This window comes from Hippopotamus amphibius, chromosome 1 (assembly GCF_030028045.1).
Source record: "Hippopotamus amphibius kiboko isolate mHipAmp2 chromosome 1, mHipAmp2.hap2, whole genome shotgun sequence".
In the NCBI taxonomy this organism is placed as follows: domain Eukaryota; kingdom Metazoa; phylum Chordata; class Mammalia; order Artiodactyla; family Hippopotamidae; genus Hippopotamus; species Hippopotamus amphibius.
In genome coordinates, this window is record NC_080186.1 from 130,459,057 (window position 1) to 130,480,445 (window position 21,389).

The 21,389-nt window shown below is 49.4% G+C and overlaps 1 protein-coding gene across 1 annotated transcript in view; it reads right to left on the bottom strand.

Annotated features, from left to right (window-relative positions):
• Nucleotides 1-1,716: 1,716 nt before the first annotated feature.
• The window catches only part of NSG2 (neuronal vesicle trafficking associated 2), a 60,818-nt gene continuing 41,145 nt past the window's right edge, over nucleotides 1,717-21,389 (bottom strand). Inside the window, exons 4-5 of the mRNA XM_057748246.1 lie at nucleotides 6,832-6,942; nucleotides 1,717-3,551 (exon numbers count right to left, since the gene is read on the bottom strand). Of these exons, the coding sequence (XP_057604229.1) occupies nucleotides 3,360-3,551; nucleotides 6,832-6,942 (303 nt within the window). The 3' untranslated portion in view covers nucleotides 1,717-3,359. The remainder of the gene's footprint in view (nucleotides 3,552-6,831; nucleotides 6,943-21,389) is intronic.

The following is a 21,389-nucleotide window of genomic DNA, read 5'->3' on the forward strand; positions in this document are numbered from 1 at the left end:
CATCCTCCAAAACCCAGAGCAGTTTTCCCTGACAAAACCCCCATTGGTTCAACTCTTCTAAAATCCATCTTCCACTCCTTGCGTATTCGTGGGAGGAGCTGAGCATCCTTCTTTTCTCTGATGAGAAAATTCTGACTCCTCTGGGAATAGCACATGGCCCCAGAGTCGCTCCTAAAAACAGAAATCTCTGTGCCCGTCTCCGGTCCCTTCCTTCCCGTCACACTCCCAGAGCCTGTTCATTCCAGAGAAAAGATAGCGTTGGTTTAGTTTTTGAAGCAATGGAGTGTCAAATCCATTTATGACAGAATGTTTGAACATGTGTTCATTAAGTCTTTAGCTGACTTTGTGTAATTGAGAAAAATAGTGGGTGTTTACACGTTGGCCATACGGATGAGGCTTCTGTGAGTGGGAGGCCAGCCCACAGCCCAGCCCTGCCTGCCCAGCTCAACCGGCCTGAACAGAGGCCGCAATCTAAGGCATTAAGGGTGCAGGTGGGGTTGTCTAAGTCCTGTTTATGGCCCCAAAGGGCAGGAGCTGTGCTACCCGCCTCCTCCTTCCCACCAGGCATGCATGAATGGCCACCACCCCCAGTGCTGCAATGAGCCTGAGGCCTCAGCCTCCAGCTCTGCCCAAAGTCAATCCTGGCCTCTCCCTCCACGGTCCGCCATCTGAGTTTGAGAAGAGTTGTGAACACAAACTAGTAACTCCCAAGCAAAGGGCAGAGATGAGCTGGTGGGATGGGTAAGACACCAGTACCCAAAAGTGTGGGTTGGAATCACGACTCGGCCACTTCCTAACTGCAGGCCTCGTGCAGAGGCGCTGTACTACTCTGAGCCTCTGTTCCTTCACCTCAAAAAGGGGGTAAGGATGACATGATGACAGGGATGTGGAGGATGGGGGTGCCTACCTCACAGATCCAGCAGAAGGGTGACGGGAACCAAGATGCCCAAAGCTCTTAGTGCTCGGCAATAAGCCGGGGGCCTTTAAAAGTTTGCTCTCCTTAACATTCACTGCTGGTACTGAGTTCCGGCTGAGAAGAAGCTAGTTCACTAAGTGTGACTTGACTTTCTGAGGCATGAACCTTGACAGCGATGCTCAGGGTCTTAACAAAAGCAGTCGAGGGGGATAAAGGAGTCACACACACCTGGGTGTGAACCCCAGCTCATCTGCTAGAGCCCCAGGGCATCTCTCCATCCCTCTAAGCCTCAGTCTCTTCATCTGTCAAGTGGGAACCAATAATCCCTACATGCCTAGGTAATATACAATAAACCTCCACCCATCACCCATCAGCTTCCTCCTCAAGCTGTTGGCTAACGGCCGAATGCATTCTGTCAATGGCACCCTCAGACTCTTCGTGCCAATGTCTGTTTCCACACGTGGCTTCAGGGAGTGAATACGTGTCATTTGTGGCTGAATGCCCCGTGCGCAGCACAGCCTGATGCTCTGCAGGTGCTCAGCAGATGCTCATAGGATAAAGGATGTTGGGCTGCAAGACAAGAGTCAGGTGCATCTCTTGGTCCTTGCCTTTGACCTCAGCATCATTTCAGGCCCCACTGGCTGAAGATGGAGATCTCCCCACAGCCCAGCTGCAGCCCCAGCCTAACAGGACACTCTGTCCCCAGAACTCACCCATGCTCGGGGACCCCTGCCCCCAGCGTCTTCCCCACCAGGCTTACTGAGCAGAAGCTAAAGAAAAATGCAAAGGAAGGTCAAGACTCTCAGACACATCTATCTTTATTTGTTTCCTGTCAGAAAAGTTCAAGAATTACACCAAAAAATACTTCAGCCTCTGCTACCTACTGACAAAAATACACCACAAAATTATAAAGCGTTCAGCAGTTTTGCTAGGGACAATTTGTTATTCCGCTTCAGATGACCAATGAATTTACAGGTGACTCGAGGTGACTGGAGGATGGGGGGGGGAGGGCGGGGAGGGAGGAAAAGTCAGATGATAGCTTTTAGCAGAATAGTGTGAGCTATGCTAGTCTTACTACCCAGCTGTTGTGTACGATGATTTCAGCATCATAGCAAGCCACAAAAAAAATGCCCTTTAAATGGCCTGTTCGAGCTTCGTGGGGAAACAGTACCACATCTCAAATAGCCAACTCTCCCAGCCGGTTCCAGCTCTGCTGGGCCTGGAGCCAACACACACAGAGGACCTCCCCAAAATGTTTGTGGGAGAGCCACATGGGAGTGCCTGATGTGGGCCCAGGGCAACGGGAGGCCCAGGCAATGCCAGATGCTGCCTCTTGGTCAGGAGCTTCCAGAACCAGACTGGGGAGTTTGGACAGGGTCCCCTGTCAACACAATGGAGCGGCAGAAGACAGCCACCGTTCTCGGCTTCCTTTAGAAATGATCCGGCATTGCTGCAGCCCCGATCAGAAGTCTCCTTGGCTGTCACCTGCGGTTCCTGGTTATGACCCCTCCTGTTCTTCCTACCATTCTTAGTACTTTGGGAAACAACAGACACAAATTTTAAACTTGGATGCTTGGCTTATAGCTTGGCCACATGTCACACGTCCACGCTGTGCCTTCTCCTTCAGCTCTCCTTCCTTCTCTTTCTACCCCTGCCGTTTCCTAGCATGGGCAGTACCCAGGTGTAGGGCTAGAAACACAAGAGAAAGACGAAGAAAGTCTGCCCGCTGCTTAATGTTTGCTTATACCCTACACATCCCCAGGCCATGCGGCCCAGGCCTCAGCTGCGATGCCCATACAGACAAGTTCATGCTAACTTCGCAAAACACACATGGCGGAGGCTTTTCTCCCTGGGCTGTGTGCATCCTGGGTTTACAAATGCCAGAATCGCTCCTTCTCTCCAACGCGGCAGATCCTAACTGCCAGCATTCCTCCCCTGCAGACCGAGGCCAAGCAAGCAGCCCCGCCTGCCTCACTCCCAAGTTCTGTACCTTCCGAAGCCCACACTGAAGCTACCATTTCTTGTCTAAGAAGCCCAGAGCGTCTGTGCTCTTTACTAGCCTTCAACGTCTTCCAGATGCAGCCAGTCTAATCCTTTCTTTGTTCATTTTCTTTCTCTTTTCTGTGTGTAAATTTTCCTAACAAATAATAAGCAGTGGCTTTGAAAATATCTTACATGGGAACAGTCAACACGAAACATGCCTTTGTACATGAGCCTGACTCGGGGACGAATCAACAATACCAAAGGACGAAAAGAAATATCGATTCCAACAACTCCAGTGCACGAGATTTTCGGTGAGATCGCCCCCACCCACCCCTGGCCCCGGCCCCGCCCCCGCCCCCGCCCCCATATCCCAGGAGTACAGTGTTGTCTTGTAACTGGAGCTTGGCTTAGCCAACGGGGGTGCCCCTCTCCACCCCCCATTCTGGCTGGGGGTGGGCCTCTAATGGCCCTGGGTCTTGGGCGGCTTGGGCTCGTGGATGACGGCGGCGGCCGACAGCCACGGCCCGATGGCCCGGGCGGTGCTCTGCTTGGCCACGCTGTAGTGGCTGATGACCGTGTAGAAGCGGCTTCTGGAGCTGGGGTCCTGGGATGAGTAGTAAGCGTCCAGGGAGGCCGGGATACAGCGCTTGTGCTGGGGAAGAAACAGACAGAGTCAGGGGTAGCTCAGTGGACCACTTCCAACCCGCCCTGCAGCACGGGCCACCCCACCGGGAGGCCACAGGCACACCAGACTCTCAGCCAGAGGGCAGGGGCTGGCGCCCGACCTGGGCCTGGCTCTCATCAGGCTTTCCCCAGCATCATCACCACCATCAAAGCTGTCACCGACTTGAAGCCAGAAGTAACTAACCTGATGCTACATTGTAGGTTCCCAGAGGTGGAGAGGGGGGTGGGAGAAACGCATAAAGGTGGTCAAAAGGTACAAATTACCAGGTATAAAGTAAGTCAGTCCTGGGGATGTAATGCACAGCATGGTGACTGCAGTTAATAATACTGAACTGCATACTTGAAAGCTGCTAACAGAGTAGATCTTAAAAGTTCTCATTGCAAGAAAAAAAAATTTGTAACTATGTAGGGTGAAGGGTGTTAACTAGACTTATAGTGGTGATTATTCTGCAATATATACACATGTCAAATCATTATGTTATACACCTGAAACTAATATAATGTTATATGCCAATTGCACCTCAATGAAAAGGAAAGAAAGAAAAAGAAAGGACGGAAGGGAGGGAGGGAGAGAGAGAAAGGCAGGGAGGGAGGAAGGAAGAAAGAAGGAAAGAGAGGGAGAGAGGGAGGGAGGGAAGGGCGGAGGCAGGAAGCTGATGCTGATACAAATTCAAGGTGGACACCCTGTGCTCACTGACCGTGGGGCTGCAGTGCACGCTGTCGGTAGCTCTTCACCTGGCTAAGTCATGCATCACCTGGCTAAGTCATGCATCACCTGGCTAAGTCATTGCTTCTCTGAGACACTGCCTGCGGCCAGTTGCTGTCTATCTCATCTCCTTGACTGTGGTAACTCTTTTTCTCATATCAAAAGCCTTGGTTCCTAACAACATTGCTATCATTGTATATTTGCGTTATCCTACAATATCGATCAAATGGTCACAAAATAATAACAATGTGATGAGTGGCAGTTAAAATGAATGATTAGATTTCTCCGCAGCTCTCCATGTCCTTAGAATATATTCCACTGAGGGGTACAGTCTATGTATTGTGTTCTACAGTTAATTGGAATATTTATTTCCTTGGTAAGTTTATGTCCCCAACTTGATATACAGCTAGATTTTAGCTTGTCTTTAATTTGAGGAATTATTTTTTATTTATTTATTTAAAAATACATCAAACATTGGTATACATCCAGGACAAAAGTGTAGTTAGGTATGTCCAGAGACGCCTTGTTCCTCGTCCCTATTCCTTCTGTTCTCTCCCTCCCCGCCTGAGTCACCATTTTTCTTAGTTTTTTAACTTACCCATCCAGAATTCCTTTCTGAAAATAGAAGCAAATATGCTTCCCCTCCCCTTTTCTCACTCAAACGTGGCACCTTTTCCTCTTCACTAACACCCTGGAGGGCATTCTATGTCCATGTCTGGAGCCTCCCCTCACTCGTTTTCACAGTTGTTTGGAATTCCATGGTGCAGATACGTCATAGTTTATTCCACTGTCTCCTCGGACAGCTGTTACCAATCTTTCAGGACCTCAGCTTCTAACAACTTAAAATGTCATCTTAGGAAGTCATGTAGCAGAACCAAAGAACATGTGTTTTTAAGGTAGAACATTTGACTTCCTCACTTTGGAACATAACACCTGTGATGTCTTGGAAAACTCTCATAACAGAACCCTCTTAATCTTCGTGTCCTCAGATGTAAAATGAGGGCAATAAAACCTATTTTTCAGAATGGGTGGACAGCTCAACTCAGATACTATTTATGAAATTGTCTAGAAAGAGGGGTGACATGATGGGTAATTTATAAATGGTAATTTGTAAATAGTCATCTCAGCTCCGAACCAGCTTCTATCTTTATTACCAGTAACATTTGCTGAGAGGCCATTCTCTAGCAGGCCCTTTGCTGACTGATTTTACTAGAATTCTCTCCAAAATCCTGTGGGAAGACATTATTGGTGCCCATTGCAGGCAAGAAACCTGAGACTCAGAGGGGCAACAGGATGCCTGGGGGTCATGCAGCCAGTTCAGTTTTTCCAGGGGAAGGAGCACAGAGTCAGGGTGACAGGGAAAGGGCCCAGCTGCAGGGCTGGGGGAGGCCACCTCAGAGGCACTGCTCCCTGTCTTCACATCTCTGCAGGGATAAGGCAGCAGCCTTCTAACCAGGAAGACTCACACCAAGGCAGAGCGCTCTGGAGATGGACCAGCCTATCTGGAGCGGCAGTGAGCTCTGCCCAGCTGCTGACATGCAGTCCAAAGAGAATGCCATCTGGGAGGAGCCCTCTACTGCCTGCTGGAGACCAAGTCCTTCACGCAAGCCTGAAAGCTCCTTGCCAGACACATATGACTTTTTTCATTGTAATTTTTATTTCATATCAAAATTTATTGTGAATATACAACTTTTTAGAAAGTGAAAATAATTTTAGATTGCCACCATCAATTTTGTTTTGGTGTTACTTATACATTTCTTTATACTAATTTTTTTACATATTTCAGTGCCTTCAGTGCCTAAAGTTTTCTTTTGTATTAAGGTATAGTTGATTTACAATATTTTATAAGTTTCAGGTGTATAATATCATGAGTCACAATTACTAAAGTTTATACTCCATTTATAGTTATTATAAAACATTGGCTATATTCCCTGTGCTGTTCAATATATCATTACCGCTTATTTATTTTATACATGCTAGTTTGTACCTCTTAATCCTCTACCCCTACCTTGCCCTTCCCACCTTCCCTCTCCCCACTGGAAATTGCTAGTTTGTTCTCTACATCTGTAAGTCTGTTTCTTTTATGTTATATTCACTAATTTGTTGCATTTTGTAGATTCCACATATAAGTGATACCATACAGTATTTTTCTTCCTCTGTCTGACTTATTTCACTTAGCATAATGCCCTCCAAGTCCATCTGTGTTGTTGCAAGTGGCAAATTTTCATTCTTTTTATGACCGAATGGTTTAGTATTCCAGTGTGTGTGTGTGCATGACATCTTCTTTATTCCTTCATCATTGATGGACACTTAGGTTGCTTCCATATCTTCACTATCATAAATAATGCTGCTATGAATATTGGGGCACAAGCATCTTTTCAAATTAGTTTTCATTTTCTTCGGACACATATTACACTTTAAGCAGTCTGCAGGGAGGTTGCCACACCCAGAATTTGAATGCCAATGAAAAGAAGGTGTTGATAAACCCTTTAATTGAAGTCAACAGTGACCTGGAGCCACTCCCATGCCAGGAGCCCCTTACCTTATAGACAAATCCCTCTGGGCAGCTGTGGTCATAGGTGAAGGCTTTGTAAACCACCAGGAACACGATGCAGGCGAGGAAAGCTAGGGCCAGGCTGACGAGGATGGTGACCTGGAGAAAAACAAAACAGAATCCTCCAGCCTCAGCTTGCCTGCTTCCAGTCCACCAGTGCATCCCTCGAAACCTGGAGCTCGTAGGCAGCCTGGTATGTTAGAAAGAGTAGGGGGTGGCCAGGGGTCCGAAGAACCAGCTCTGTCTCAGCTCCCTCACCGTGAACCTGCAGTGTGAGCCTGAGCAAACCACCTGCGCTCTTCGAGCCTCGGTGTCCCCTTCTTCCAGATAGATACTCTCTGAAGCTCCGTTTTGGCCCAGTGTGTGATTTCCACCCCGTCCCCATTTACTTCTCCTGTTATTCTGTGGCGGGGGCGGGGGAGGCAGCGGAATGGTCATTAAGCCACCACTTCCAGTGCTTCTGCCTCCCATCACCACCCTCCGTGCCACTGCTGAATTCCAACCTCAGATATCAACGCTTATTCCATCTCCACCTGGACGTCCAATACTCACCTGAATTGCCTTCTCAAACGCCTGCTCCCCTCCCATCCCAACCCTGCTCCCCCTGCATCTTCCCCCATCTCAGGAAACGCCAACCCCACCTTTGCAGTCACTCAGGCCAAAGAATTTGAAGTCATCTTTGACTCTCTCTTTTTCTCACATTCTACATCCCAGCTACCTGCAGAAGCCATCATTTCTGCCTTCCAACACATCCCTAATCTAATCGCGTCTTACCCCCTCAGTCATCTCCATTGTGGCCAATGCCGTCATCCATCACCTCTCACCGGCAGTACTGAAACTGCCTTCTAACTAGCAGCCTCCTCGACCCCTATGTATTCACACACCGCAATCTGAGGACTCCATTCCAACTCTAACTCGAGGCATGTTCCTTCTCTGCTCAGAAGCATCTAATGGCCTCTAAACGGCTCATAGTGAAAGCCCAGCTCCTAGCCACTATCAACAAGTAAGCTCAAAGGAAAAACATACAACACCAAACAAACTGAAGTCACCACCAGGATTCATCAGAAAGAATTAAGTGGCTAATTTCAGAGGCACCTCCAGGCTTACACTGGCCCCATCCCACTGCCTGTGTACGAGGGGTAGGATAACCCCCATGATGCTGAGCACCTCGTGTTATAAGCAGACTTTTTTTTTCATGTTATTTTTAAAGCTGGTGGGCTTTTGAGTCACTTTGTGCAGAAATATGGCAGAATTCCTGCTATGGAGAAAAGGCTCATTTTGATTTGGAAGAAAAGTGAAATCAGCCTTGGCGGCGGGGAGGCGGCAGGGGGAGGTCCCTCATCCATCTCCTTTCCACCTCAGACCATGGTTTACAAGGACAGGAGAAGATGGGATTCTACATCACTTCAAACGGAAGCTGTTAGTAGCTATAAATAATGGATGGAAGAAATTTGAAAAGGAAAAGAGGAAGATGGATGTGGGAGAAGTCCATCTGAATCCTACAGGCAGACACCCTCCGTGAGAAATGCCTGTGCATGTGTGTATGAAGTTTTAGGATGGTGTGCTATTGTGATACAAGAAATATATATATTTGGCCTTGTTTCCGGTTCCTGGCACAGAGCTAAAACCCTTGTAATTTCCTAAGTGATAAAAGCAGGGTAGCAGCATCTTTTGTTCTAATATTTGGTTTTTGTGCCCACGTCCTGAAATAACTCCAGTCCACAAAGGTAAAAGGAGACGCTTTTATTATTCATAACAACCCCTTTTCAACGCCACCTGAGCGAATGTTATGTTATGTTATGAGGTGACTTTTGGAAAACCCCTAAGGATGGGGGCTGGTTGCCAGAGAAACTGACGATCAATTGGGTTACAACCATTGGGTTGTAACTTAACCACCTCCCCCACCTCCAGGGAGGGAAGAGGGGCTGGAGACTGAGTGAATCACCCATGGCCAATGTTTTAAGGAATCATGAAGCATCACGAAACCCTAATCAAAGGGGCTTAGAGAGCTTGCAGGCCAGTGAAGGAGAACACACCCATGCCCCTGAGGGTGGTGCGCTCCAGACTCCACAGGGACAGAAACTCCCGTGCTCAGGACCCTTCCAGACCTCACCCTGTGTCCTCCTCACCTGGCTGTTCACGTGTGTCCTTTAACAGCTTTCATCATAAGTCAGTAACAGTAAGTAAAGTGCTTTCCTGAGTCCTGTGAGCCATTCTAGCAAATCACTGAACCTGTGGAGGAGGCTGTGGGAACCCCCAGTTTATAACGAGGCAGTCAGAAGTACAGATGACAACCTGAGATTTGTGACTGGCACCTGAAGTGGGGGAAGTCTTGTGGGGCTGAGCCCCTGACCTGTGGGATCTGTGCTCACTCAGAGCAGGTAAAGTCAGAGTTGAGTTAAGTTGTAGGACATCCAGTCAGCATCCACCAAGAACTGGAGAATTGCAGGGTGAGGGAAAAAATCCACACATTTGGTGTCAGAAGTGAGAGGACAGAGAAAAAGGGTTTTTTCCTTTACCTGGTTTTTTCATTCACATGAAAAGAAGTGTTTTTTTCCTTTAGTGACATGTAAAATGCAGTTCTAAACTACTGTCCACACAATATGATGTCCGCCCTCTTCATCTGCATCCCAGACCCTCACGCAACAGCCTCCTGCCCAGGATGAAGGTGGTGACATTGTCAGGTGCAATGGTATGGACAGGTCAGACTGGAGTCACCCAGCAAGATGTGGAGAGAGATGGAGATGTCAGAGGCCAGAATTTGGAGCAAGGGGTGCCTCCAAAACACATACCCTACTTAGGAACCCCAAAGACAGTATTTGATTAGTACAGGGTCAGGTAAGGTCACTGTGCAATGCTGAAAACCTAGGGACACCCAGTCAGCAGATGTTTGGCGTATAGACATAAAGAATTTTAAATGCCCCAGTCTTCCCAATAGCCAAAAGGTAGAAATAGCCCAAACAACATCAGCTGATGAGTGGATCAACGAATTCTGGTCTATCTGTACAACAGAATATTATTCAGCCTTAAAAAGGAATGAAGTTCTCATACAAATGCCGATGGACCTTGAAAGCATGATAAATGATAAGGCCACATATTGTATGATTTCGCTTATACAAAATATCCAGAAAAGGTCAATTCATAGAGACAGCGTGCAGACTGCTGGTTGCCAGGGGCTGGGATGGGGGGAATGGAGAACAACTGCCTATGGGGACAGGTTTCCTTTCGGCGTAATGAAAACATTTTGGAACTAGATTCAGGTGATAGTTGCACAACATTGTGAATGTACGAAATGCCACTGGATTTTTTACTCTAATTTTCTTAACTTCATGTGATGTGAATTTTATATCAACTTTTAAAAAAATGCCCAGAGCTCTGGCCAACTCCGTCAAAGGGACCTTAAACTCCTGCTAGCATCCCCTCACCAGAGCTGCCCGCGAGACTGGGACAGATGTGCTCATGGGCATCTTCATGGGCGTTCAGACCTTGAACATGCAAAGGAAAAGTCGAGAGCTACACCCACTCTGCCACCACCACCAGGCTGATGCAGGGTCTGGGGGAACCTATAGAGAGCACCCCCCTCCCATCCTAATGACTACATGCAGCTCCAACCTCTGACTGAGCAAAGAGCCAGGCCCCTTGGCTGACTCAGGAACAGGACAAGACTCCAGCGTGGGCATCCCTGGGCAGGGCTGGACGCTTCCCCTGGTTCCCAGCAGGCTGGTGAAGGCGCTGGGAGCTGCGGCAGGGCCCGGCAGGCTGGCTGTGGGACAGCTTCCTCTTATGGCAGTTTCTTTTGCGGGGGGAACCTCTTTCGTTCCTAACAGCCCTGAGTTAACAGTCCCCACCTAGGAGGGGTAGGGTCTGATTCACCACAGCACTCCTAGGCTCGACAGGGTGAGCTCAGCAAATGTTTCTGGAAAAAGAAAAGAGAGGGAGGGAAGGAGAGCAGAGCGAGAGGGAGGATCCAAAAGGATTCAGTGCAGATGGCTAGGCGGATTCTGATTTATCAGGTCAGGGATGGTGGGTCCAGGACATGTATTTTTATAAACTCTCTAGGTGATTTTCATGTGCGAGGAGAGAGGAGAGCCACTACTCCAGTATGACTGTGTATGAGGGTTCTCCAGCTGGCTGTACATCCTTAGGATCACCTGCGCAGTGTTTTAAATAATCCTGATGTTCTGGCTCTGGCCCAGACCAGTTACATCAGTGTCCCAAGGTGGTTGCCAGGTGCAGACAAGTGTCCAGAAGAGTGCAGTACATAGACTCCAGGCGGGGTGCCCTATACGACCATCAGTGTCAAGGGTCTGACACTGACTGGGACGCAAGGGGTGCAGACCACCACGAGGGATTCTGCCAAGCAAGGCTAAATTCTGTCACGTGTTCCACAGCACCAGAACGAGAGTGATGGCAGGCCGTTTTAGGCAAAGATAAGTCTTCCTCCCTGTCCTGAATCTTGGTAACTTCTGCAACAACTCGAGATCGGTCATTCCTTAAGAGCCTGCAGAGGTCAGAGAGCTCAGGGCTGTGAATCCGGCACGCGTGCTCCCTCAAGGCTTCCCAGCCCCCAGGGCGGGGGAGAGGTGGACAGGAGGACATAGGCACTTGTAGCACAAGGGTGGCACCATGAGGGAGGGCATCAGCACAGGGGATTGCCGGACCAAAGCAGTCTGCGGGTGGGGGATCAGGGAAGGCCTCTTGGGGGAGGTGACTCTGGAGGTGATGTCAGGAAAGAATTTCAGGACAGGGGAGGAAGAAGTTTCTGAGCAGAGGAAGTCACAGCTGCCATAGTGCAGAAGCTGGGACTGTTCTGGAAACGTTATATGGTTTGTCATGGCTGGTCCGGATGCAAGCAAAGGAGAGTCAGGCTTGGGGCAATGGGTAGGTAGGAAGAGAATAGATAAGGAAGGACCAGGCTAAAATTTGGGTTTTATCTCCAGGGTGACAGAGAGCCCCTGAAGGTTTTAGGCAGGGGAGTGACAGGATTAGAATTACATTTTGGAAAGTTGGCGTGGCGGAGGCAGGGAGTGGGGGAGGGGGACATGGAGGCAGGTTCTCAGGCACAAGGCTGGGGGCAGGTAGGCTGAAGCACCAGGGCATGCCCTGCACAGGCCAGACCTGGGGCTGTGAGGGTGGAAGGGGTCAATGGCTTGAGAAGGCCTGGGAGGGGAGCAGAGTGATGTGAAAAGGAAGGAGGAAGGGGCTGACTCCAGGGAGGAAGGAGGATGACCTGGGTCTGGATACTTATTCTTTTTTTTTTTTTTAATAAATTTATTTATTTATTTTATTTATTTATTGGCTGCATTGGGTCTTCGTTGCTGCACATGGGCTTTCTCTAGTTGCTGTGAGCGGGGGCTACTCTTCATCATGGTGCGCAGGCTCCTCATTGTAGTGGCTTCTCTTGTTGTGGAGCACAGGCCCCAGGCGTGTAGGCTTCAATAGTTGTGGCACATGGGCTCAATAGTTGTGGCTCACGGGCTCTAGAGCACAGGCTCAATAGTTGTGGTGCACGGGCTTAGTTGCTCCATGGCATGTGGAATCTTCCCAGGGCAGGGCTTGAACCCGTGTCCCCTGCAGTGGCAGGCATATTCTTCACCACTGCACCACCTAAGAAGTCCTGGATACTTATTCTTAATGACCAAGTCAGTGTTGGCTATTGGGTAGGGTGGGATGGGGAGACTGAGGTTTCTGATTGGTTGCAGAAGGTGAGTCACCCTGGGGCATCCTGCAGCTGGCCTCTCCCTTTCCAGAGGATTAGATTCATGGAAGTCAGAGGTCCTAGTGCTTGGTCCCTACAGCAAAGCTCCCCATGTGGTGTGAGAGCCTCAGAGGACCCGGGGTAGAAGCCCCCACTTCCCCCACAGAGCACCGCTCCCTGGCTCATAGCCACACATCAGTATTGATTGACTTGGTTTATATAACCTTGTTGCTTGGAGATATTCTAAAGCCCTTGGCTTTACCTCCTGAATGTAACAGCCTGGGATTAGAAATAAACAAGTTCTGGTGTTGGATTTGAGTGTTTCCTCAAAGATGTGGTCCTCCCTGCTCCCTGTCTCCTTGTTCATCTGTTCACTCACTCAGCACATGTTTATTAAAGAGCCCACTGTGAGCCAGATGCTGCCATACAGCCATCGCCTTGGGAGCTTACGGCAGGGAGAGGGTCAGACGCTGAACAAGCAAATCACCAATTAAATCACTTCAAAACAAGGCCTGAGAAGGGTTTGGAACAGTGCATCAGAGGGGAGCCTCAGATAGGGTGGGCAGGGGCAGCAGAAGAAGCCCCACAAAAGAAGACCCCGGGGCACAGTTATCTAGACCCAGATGCATCCCCAAACCCCCTAGGAAGAAGAGGAGCTCAGGGTCTCAGTGGACCTGGAAGGAGCAGTCTGCCTGAGATGAAAGGAGAGGGGGACAAAGGGGAAAGAGCCCTGAGGTGAGACGCTATAGGGCTTTGGAGACCAAGATCACCCTTTGTCCTGCCCAGGAGAGGTGCTTACTCCAGCTTCCATCCCAACGCTTTCCGGGTAACATCCCGCCCAGCCTGGCCTCCCCCTGCCACCCTCCAGCCTCTCAGGCCACCGCTCCCTGGCTCACAGATTCCCCTCCAGCTCCCCCACCACCACTACCCTGTTGAGAGCTCCTGTTGTCATGCTGATCAGGGCATTGTCCAGCCCTGGAACACCCGCTCCCCACCACGGTGTCCTTCCTCATCAGCCTCCTGCTCCAGCCCTGGAGCCCCTTCCCTAAAGCCCCTGCCCTGCTCTGTACCTGGGGCCTGCTTGGGCTCCCCTGATGGAACCCACTGCATCATCTTACCTCCTCACACCTCTGAACCCTCCCTCTGCTGGGAGTGCCTCGGGCAGCCAGCAATCTCATCCTTTCCTCTGTGCCGGCATGGTGACACCCACAGGGGACACCCGTAAACATTTCCTGAACTGAAATGCTGAATTGACTTAAGACCTGGAGTGCAAACCCATAGATATACACATGCACACCCATGCACATGCACACCCCTTCTTCACACACACACACACACACACACACTCAACCTGGCCCAAACCACACTGCAAATTCACGTGCGATGGGGTTGGGCACTGAAACATCTACTTCTCCAGCCCCTTGTCGCAACCCCTTCCACCACCCACCCATACACATGCTCAAATTAAAGTACCCTAACCTTGAAAAGAATCAGGGTTTGGGGCAGCATAGCTAAGACCTACCCTAGATTTCTCCTCCAGCTTTTGAGCATAGGTCAGGGAGAGAATAGAGGGAGAGCTTAAGAGTGCAGCCAGGGTCTCTGGCCAAAAAGTCCTGAGACGGCAGTCATCGGGACCGCCCTCCATGATCCACATCTCCATATGATGACGATAGCAGCAGTCATGGTAGTCATAGTAACAATAGATGCGAAGAATTATGGGAACTTGCTGTATACTAATATCACCACCGTCACTTGAAACAAGTAGAATTCTTAACCCCATTTTGCCAATGGAGAAACTTAGGCTCGAAGAGGTTAGTGACTTGCTTCAGGTCCCACATTTAGTAAAAGATAAGTTCGGACAATGCTTCGAGGTGCCTCAAGGGCACCTTGAACTCACCATGCCAGAAGCAGCCTGGTGTCTTCCCCTCAGCTGGGGTGGGAGGCAGCTCTGCCCACCTACCTCTGGAGCTTGCCCTCCTGTAGCCAACCCCTGCCATCCCTCCCACTCCTCTCCCAGCCCCACCTCTGTCAGCCACCAGCTCCCAGAGCTTCTGCCTCTGGCATGCTTTGTTCGTCTCCCTCCACCATCTTCATCATAACTTCCGTGGGTAGGACCACCAGCACCTCACCCCCGCATACAGCAGCCTCCTCGTGGGCCTCCAGCCTCCCGGCTTCCAGACCACCCCGGACTTTCTCACAAGCCAACCTACGCATGCGGCTTCCCTGATGAATGAGCTGTCACACCTGCAGGGTCCAGTCTGAACTCTTTACACAGCAGACAAGGCCCTTCCTGATGGGACCTCTATTTCCCGCTTCTGCCCCAACCCCTTCCTCCGCTGCCTGATTGCACCCTCGTTTCCCCCACCTCCAAGCTCTTGCACCTGCTGGTCCCTCTGTGCAGAATGCCAGCCTCCCCTCCCAAGCCCATCAAGCCCCTGCTCATCCTTTACCCAGGTCCAGTTTCTTCTCTTCCCCAAAGTCTTCAGGTGGTATTTAGCCACTGCCCTGTCGGCTCACAGCCCCTGAGACACTTTTTCCAGAGCACTCTAATTAACCACCACCTGTATGCCTCCCCTCCCAAGGCAGTGTGGAATAATACTTCACGCTTCCATTTACTAAGCATTGATTATGCGCCAGGCACTGTTTTTGGCACTGACATGGATTTATTCTTATAACATCCCTATGAGATAGTACCTTTTCACATTTTAGACTAAGGCACAGAGAGGTTACATAATTTTCTCAAGGTCACACAGCTAATTAAGTAATATGGTCAGGAGTTCAACTCTATAAAGTATGGCCTGGGCTCTTAGCCTATGCTACACTTCTCGTAAAGCATGTATTCACTGAATATTAACTGAGCGCTTATGTGCCAGAGAGAATTCTACATGCTATACCGTGTACAGTGCTGAGGACGACAGGGAGGTCTCTGCTATTGTAAAGTCTAACTTTAACTGTTTCTACAAGTGTCTACTTCTATAAAGGGGAATAATAGTAGTATCCGCCTCTCAGAGTTCTGAGGATTAATTCAGATAATGCATGGGAAGCCCTATAGTGCGTTGAATAATGGCCTCTCAAAAGATGTGTCCACGTCTGAACAACCAGAACCTGTAAATATGATCTTATTTGGAAAAGAGGTCTGTGTAGATGTAATTAACCCAAGGATCTCAAGATGAAATTATCCTGGCTTGTGCAGGTGGGTCCTAAATCCAAGGACAATTGCTCTATGTGAGACACACAGAAGGACATAAACACACAGGGAGAAGAGCAGGGCATGTGAGCAAAGAGGCAGAGATGGGAGTGACACAGCCACAAGCCAAGGGACACCTGGAGCCACCGGAAGCTAGAAGAGGCAAGGACAGATCCTTCTCTAGCCTTCAGAGGGAGCATGGCAACAACCAAAATCATGCCAACACCTTGATTTTGAACTTCTGGCCTCCAGAACTGTGAAAGAATAAATTTCTGTTGCGTTAAGTCAGTTTATGGTAATTGGTTGTGGCAGCCCCAGGAAACTAATAGGGTGACTTCCCACAGTGCCTGGCACAGGTACTACAGATGTGCTCTCCTCCATCTACCCATGTCATCTGCCATGCTCCTCAGCAGGTACTTCAAAAGCTGCAGCCACTCAGGAAGAATGCCATTTCTCAACATGTATTTCTCTTGTATATTTTTCGGCCCTTGGTTTCCTTGGAGAACTCCTAGTCATGCTTCAAAACCCAACTCACAACACCTCACCTCCTCTAGGAAGCCTTTTCTCGCCTTCTCCTTACCACACATTTTTTTCCCTTCATCATTTAGCACTCAGCCCCCTGTATCACAACTGTCCATTCTATTGTGTGTCATCAGGTTGGGGGCGGGGGGTGGGGAACCACACCTTGTTTGTCTCTGTGATCCCAGCTCATGACCTGGCACAGAGCAGAATGTACGTCCCACATTCCTTACCCCACACCTCTTTCTTCATTTTTGCCACAAAGCACTACCAAGAGTGAATTTTAGGGCCCCCTTTAACGGTTCCACATGTGATAGGGTAACTGAATAAAATCATTGCATTGTGTCATCTGAAGTAGTCTGTCTGATGCTGGGAAATGATTAGTTTCGCCCCTGAAGCACTCTTCTAGTCTGCCTGTTGTGCCTCTAAAAGATGAGAAGCTTTTCTCTGATGGCCAGGAGAACTAGACCTTCGTTCCAGGCGATGTCCGTGCAGTTGTCCGCAGTAGCTGTGGCCCCATCCCTGCAAGGTTCCCATTCTGCTTCTGCCTCTGATGAGTTGTGTGACCGTCGGCAAGATGCTTCACCTCTCTGAGCGCCTGTCTCCTCTTCTGGTAAATTGATACAAAAATCCCACCCCACAGGACTGGTATGATGATTAAATGACATGACGTCCGTACATTACCCAGTGCTGGCCTGGCCCCTGGGCGTAACCAATAATAGCAGTCACTTATTGACTGTTTGGTAATGCACGGGTCCTGTGTCAAGCGCTTTTCATGTAATATCTCTTTTAATCCTCGTGGTAGCCCTATAAGCCTAAATATTACCCCATTTTACAGTTTCACACTGAGGCACAGAGGCACAGAGTAACTTGTCTGAGTTCACACGGTTATTGACGTAGCGGAGCCTGATTGGAACTCTGGAATATTGGATTCTGAAACCCTCAATCCTAAACACTACCTTAACCAGCCTTTTGATAAATATGTCTCGGTCCTGCAGCTGCATTTACTTGCAATAGTGCAATGAAACAAGGTGATGTGTACTGTAAACTTATTCTAGGAGGAGAAGTCACCGCAGACATGAAACCCCAGGAGTTCGAAAGAAGGAGGAAAACGAAAACCTCCCCCCCCATCTGTCAAGCCAGGGCACGGATCTAGGACCCTCATCATGCCAGGAGACATGAACTTCATTAATATTCATGTCCTGCAGCCTCTCGGCACCGTGATACCCAATAAACCGTCCTTCTTTATGAAGAATGCAAACGCTGGAAACCTCAGAGCAATAGAACCACTCACGTCGGGGAAATTAAAATTTGTGGGGAGGTAAAAACAGAGCTGCCCAACAGACGTTCATCTTTTGTATGTGACAGCTGGAACCTCCAGAGACAGAAGTAGGCCGCCCGGCGCCTTGCTCCTGGCTCGGCCCCAAGGATCCTGACGATAGGGCTTGAGTGAACGTGCGAGGAGATCACAGAACCCATAAATTCTGTCCAAATGACACCCTGGCTTCCCTAGTCCTCTCCCTAGCACCAAGCAGTGAATGGAGTTGAGTCTTTGGAGCCAGATGGTCTAGTCTGAAAGCTCAGCTTTGCCACATCTTTGCTGTGACCCTGGGCAAGTTGCTTGCCCCTTGGAGGCCTCTGCTTACTTCTCTCCACTGGCTGCTGTGAGGCAGAATGTGCTCGTGTCTGAAGCCCTCAAGCATAGGCCTGGCCCAAATAATGACCTTAGTTAGCATCCTGAGGGCGCACACGTGACTTCATTTTGTATCCTCGCAATTCTGTGGGAAAGGTACTATCAAGGTGCCCGTTTTACAGACGGAAAGACTTTACCTATATGAGGGGATACTGAGGATTCGAACTCAGGTCTGTCTCAGCCAGAAGCCCAGCTGCCTAACCAGATGTTATATTGCCAATAAATCTATAACTACATTAGAGTTTATTTTTACTAAACATGTATTGCACCATTACAAGAACAATATTGGAAATCCAAGAGGAGAACCACCCATTACAATCCTGCCACCCTCTCAGGTCCGTCTTTACACACTTGCTTTTTGTTCCTATCCACCTGCCTCCCTGCATAAATCTTGATCCCTTCTGCTCCTTCCATTTTACCCATCTGTGGCGCATCCAACTCTCTCTGATCACATAGAACATCGTCACAAGCCTAGTCCAGGCCACCCCAGAACAAGATAGGCCTCAACATCACCATCTGCAAAGCAGCTCCAAATCATTCACTGATCTACACAAAACTGTCACGAGTGGAATTCCCTGGTGGTCCCGTGGTTAGGACTCCGCACTCTCACTGCCAAGCACCCAGGTTCAATCTCTGGTCGGGGAACTAAGGTCCCACAAGCCACGTGATGTAGCCAAAACAAACAAACAAAACACTGTCATAGGATACAACCAAGATGAATAATGTGAATGAAAAACACCATGTAAAGGCAAAAATGATAAACTAATGCATCTCATTCCCCCCACCGTTATCATTATAATTGTACAACATCGGAGCTGTGTTTGGTTATTTCCTCAGCACGAGGACCATCAGGTGTTACCCTGTGTTACCATCACCTGTGACCTGTCCTCCCTGACTAACAGTCCCTCGAGGGCAGGGCAGGGCCCTCTGTCTTTGGGCTTCCGAGGGCCTGAGGATCCTACTGTTTAAAGGATTTGCTGCTAACTCACGTTGTTGGGGCAGAAAAGCATCTCCAACACAGGCCATCTCCTCCCTGGTCTCTCCCGCCAGCCACTCCCAATCCATCATCCCTGCTGGCCACCAACGGGATCTTCCTAAATTAAATTATCCCTCTGGGTCCAATTTAGGGATGTCTGAATATCATGGTTTCCTGCATTTGACACGGGTTTGGAAAAACACCAGATGCTTTAACCTAGTATTCAATGCCCAGCATCATGTGACCACCCCCCGGACGTTCCAGCCCCATCTTTTATCCTGCCCCTAGATCAGAAACAGCCTTCTGCAGAAAAAGTTTCCTGACTTTTTGCTATGGTGTGAATGCTTGTGTATATGTCCCCTGACAGCAAATGCATATGTTAAAATCCTAACCCCCAATGTGATGTCATTTGAAGGTGGGTCCATTGGGAGGTGATTAGGCATGAGGGAGGAGCCCTCAAAGATGGGAGTAGTGCCCTTATAAAAGGGACCCCAGAGAGCTCCCTTGTGCCTTCCACCATGTGAGGACATGGAAGAAGACACCCTCTATGAGCAAGAAGTAGGCCCTCACCAGACACCGAATCCCCTCTTGCCTTGATCTTGAACTTCCCAGCCTCCAGACCTCTGAGAAATAAACTTCTGTTGTTTGTAAGCCAAAAAAAAAAAAAAATTAAATTACCTCTGAACCTTTCATGGTAGGGCTGAAGGTCCCCATGAGCCCGCTGTGGGGCTGACTTTGTGTCCTGACACAGTGGGTCTAGGACCTTACTGAGCATCAGAGCCACCTAAGGAGACTGATCACATGCAGAGCCCTGGGCCCTGCAGCCAGAGATCCAGGTTCCCTTGGTCTGCACGACACTCACAAATCAGCATTTCTACACAAGTCCAGGAGGTTTGGATGCCAGTGACCTAGAGTCTGTAGTTAGATCAAGACAAGGGCCAACATCCTTTGTGTGGCTTCTGAAGAGAAGAGAACAAGGAACTTATATGCTTGACGGTCAGACACTCAGCACTTTACGTAGATGATCTCACTCAGTCCTCCCAGAGTCCCATAAAGTGGGTACTGCTCATATTCCTGCTTCTCAGACGATGAAACTGAGGACGGCAGAGGCTGTGTGATTGTCAGGGTTTTCCAGGCCATCAATGGTAGAGCAAGACCCAGAACCCAGGTCTGTCTGGACCCTAAACACATTTTCTTCCCTCCGCCCTGCATTGTCTTCTTTCTCTGGCCCTGCTTTCCTGTCCCACAGCACCAATTGCTGTGGCCCTAGGAACCCTCACACACACACATACAGAGGCACACACACAGAGACACAAACACATGCAGACACACACATGCAGATACACACACAGACACACACAGAGACACACACATACACACAGACACAGAGACACGCAGGCACACAAATACATGCACACACACAGAGACATACAGACACACAATCACACGGACATGCACGCACACACAATAACAGTCCTAGCTGCTGAAAGTTCTGCGCTCTCTGCTGCTGGCAAGCCTTTCCACTCTCTTCCCCTTGGAGGCTGTCTCCCCTATACATCAGGAAGCCTTCCCGGATCTCTCCCTTAGGCGTGAGGCCTCTCTGGGCTCCCCCTCGCTCCAGCCTGGCCACCGTCATGTGTTGCTGTGTTATCACAACTTCCAGACCCATCAGCCTGCCCCACCACTCCATGAGCTTCTCGAGGGCAGAACTGTACCTCACCAACTTCCTGCCCAGCTCTCGGCCAGGGCTCGGCACCAAGAGCACATGAGTGAGCTTTGAAGGCCTCACATCCACTTGCTTCAGCCAGCCCAGAGCCAGGCCCCAGCACAGGGCAGGTGGTCTCCTCCCCCAGAGGACTGGCCACACACATCCTGACCACAGTCAGAGGTACATCGCTGCCTCACCGCATCCCAGCCTAGCTTTGTCTGCACGCAGACTGCATCCACATCTCCATGGAGACGCCAGCCCTGCAGCCCAAATAACCTGTTCCATAAAGCTACTTTCATTCCTCAATCCCCTTTCTTGGCAGAAGAGATGATTTTAAAAAAAAAAAAAAAGGGAATCAGGTCAGCAAAATTGGTTTGGAAAATTAGAAATCATCTTCGAGTTCCAATGTGTGGCACTGCTAGGCATGCCAGTGGGGGGTTCTGAGCCAGATAAGCTACTCCATGTCTTCCTATAATTCCTGCAAGGCTGAGAACCAATGCCTGCCAATAACACAACAGCACACGCAGCAGGATCGCCTCTGGACAGAAGGTGGCCGTGTTTGGGGGAGGAATTACTTCTGCCTCTATTCAATTTGCTGCTTTTATCCATGAGGAGGAAGGAATCTCTACCCAATCTTCTACCACCTCATCCTTCCTGCCCTGTGTACATACACACACATAGACACAGACACACATTCCCTACCTGGGAGGAGTCTTGGAGGAGTTTCCACAGAAAAGATTTAGCAGACTGGGTCTGAGACGGCTG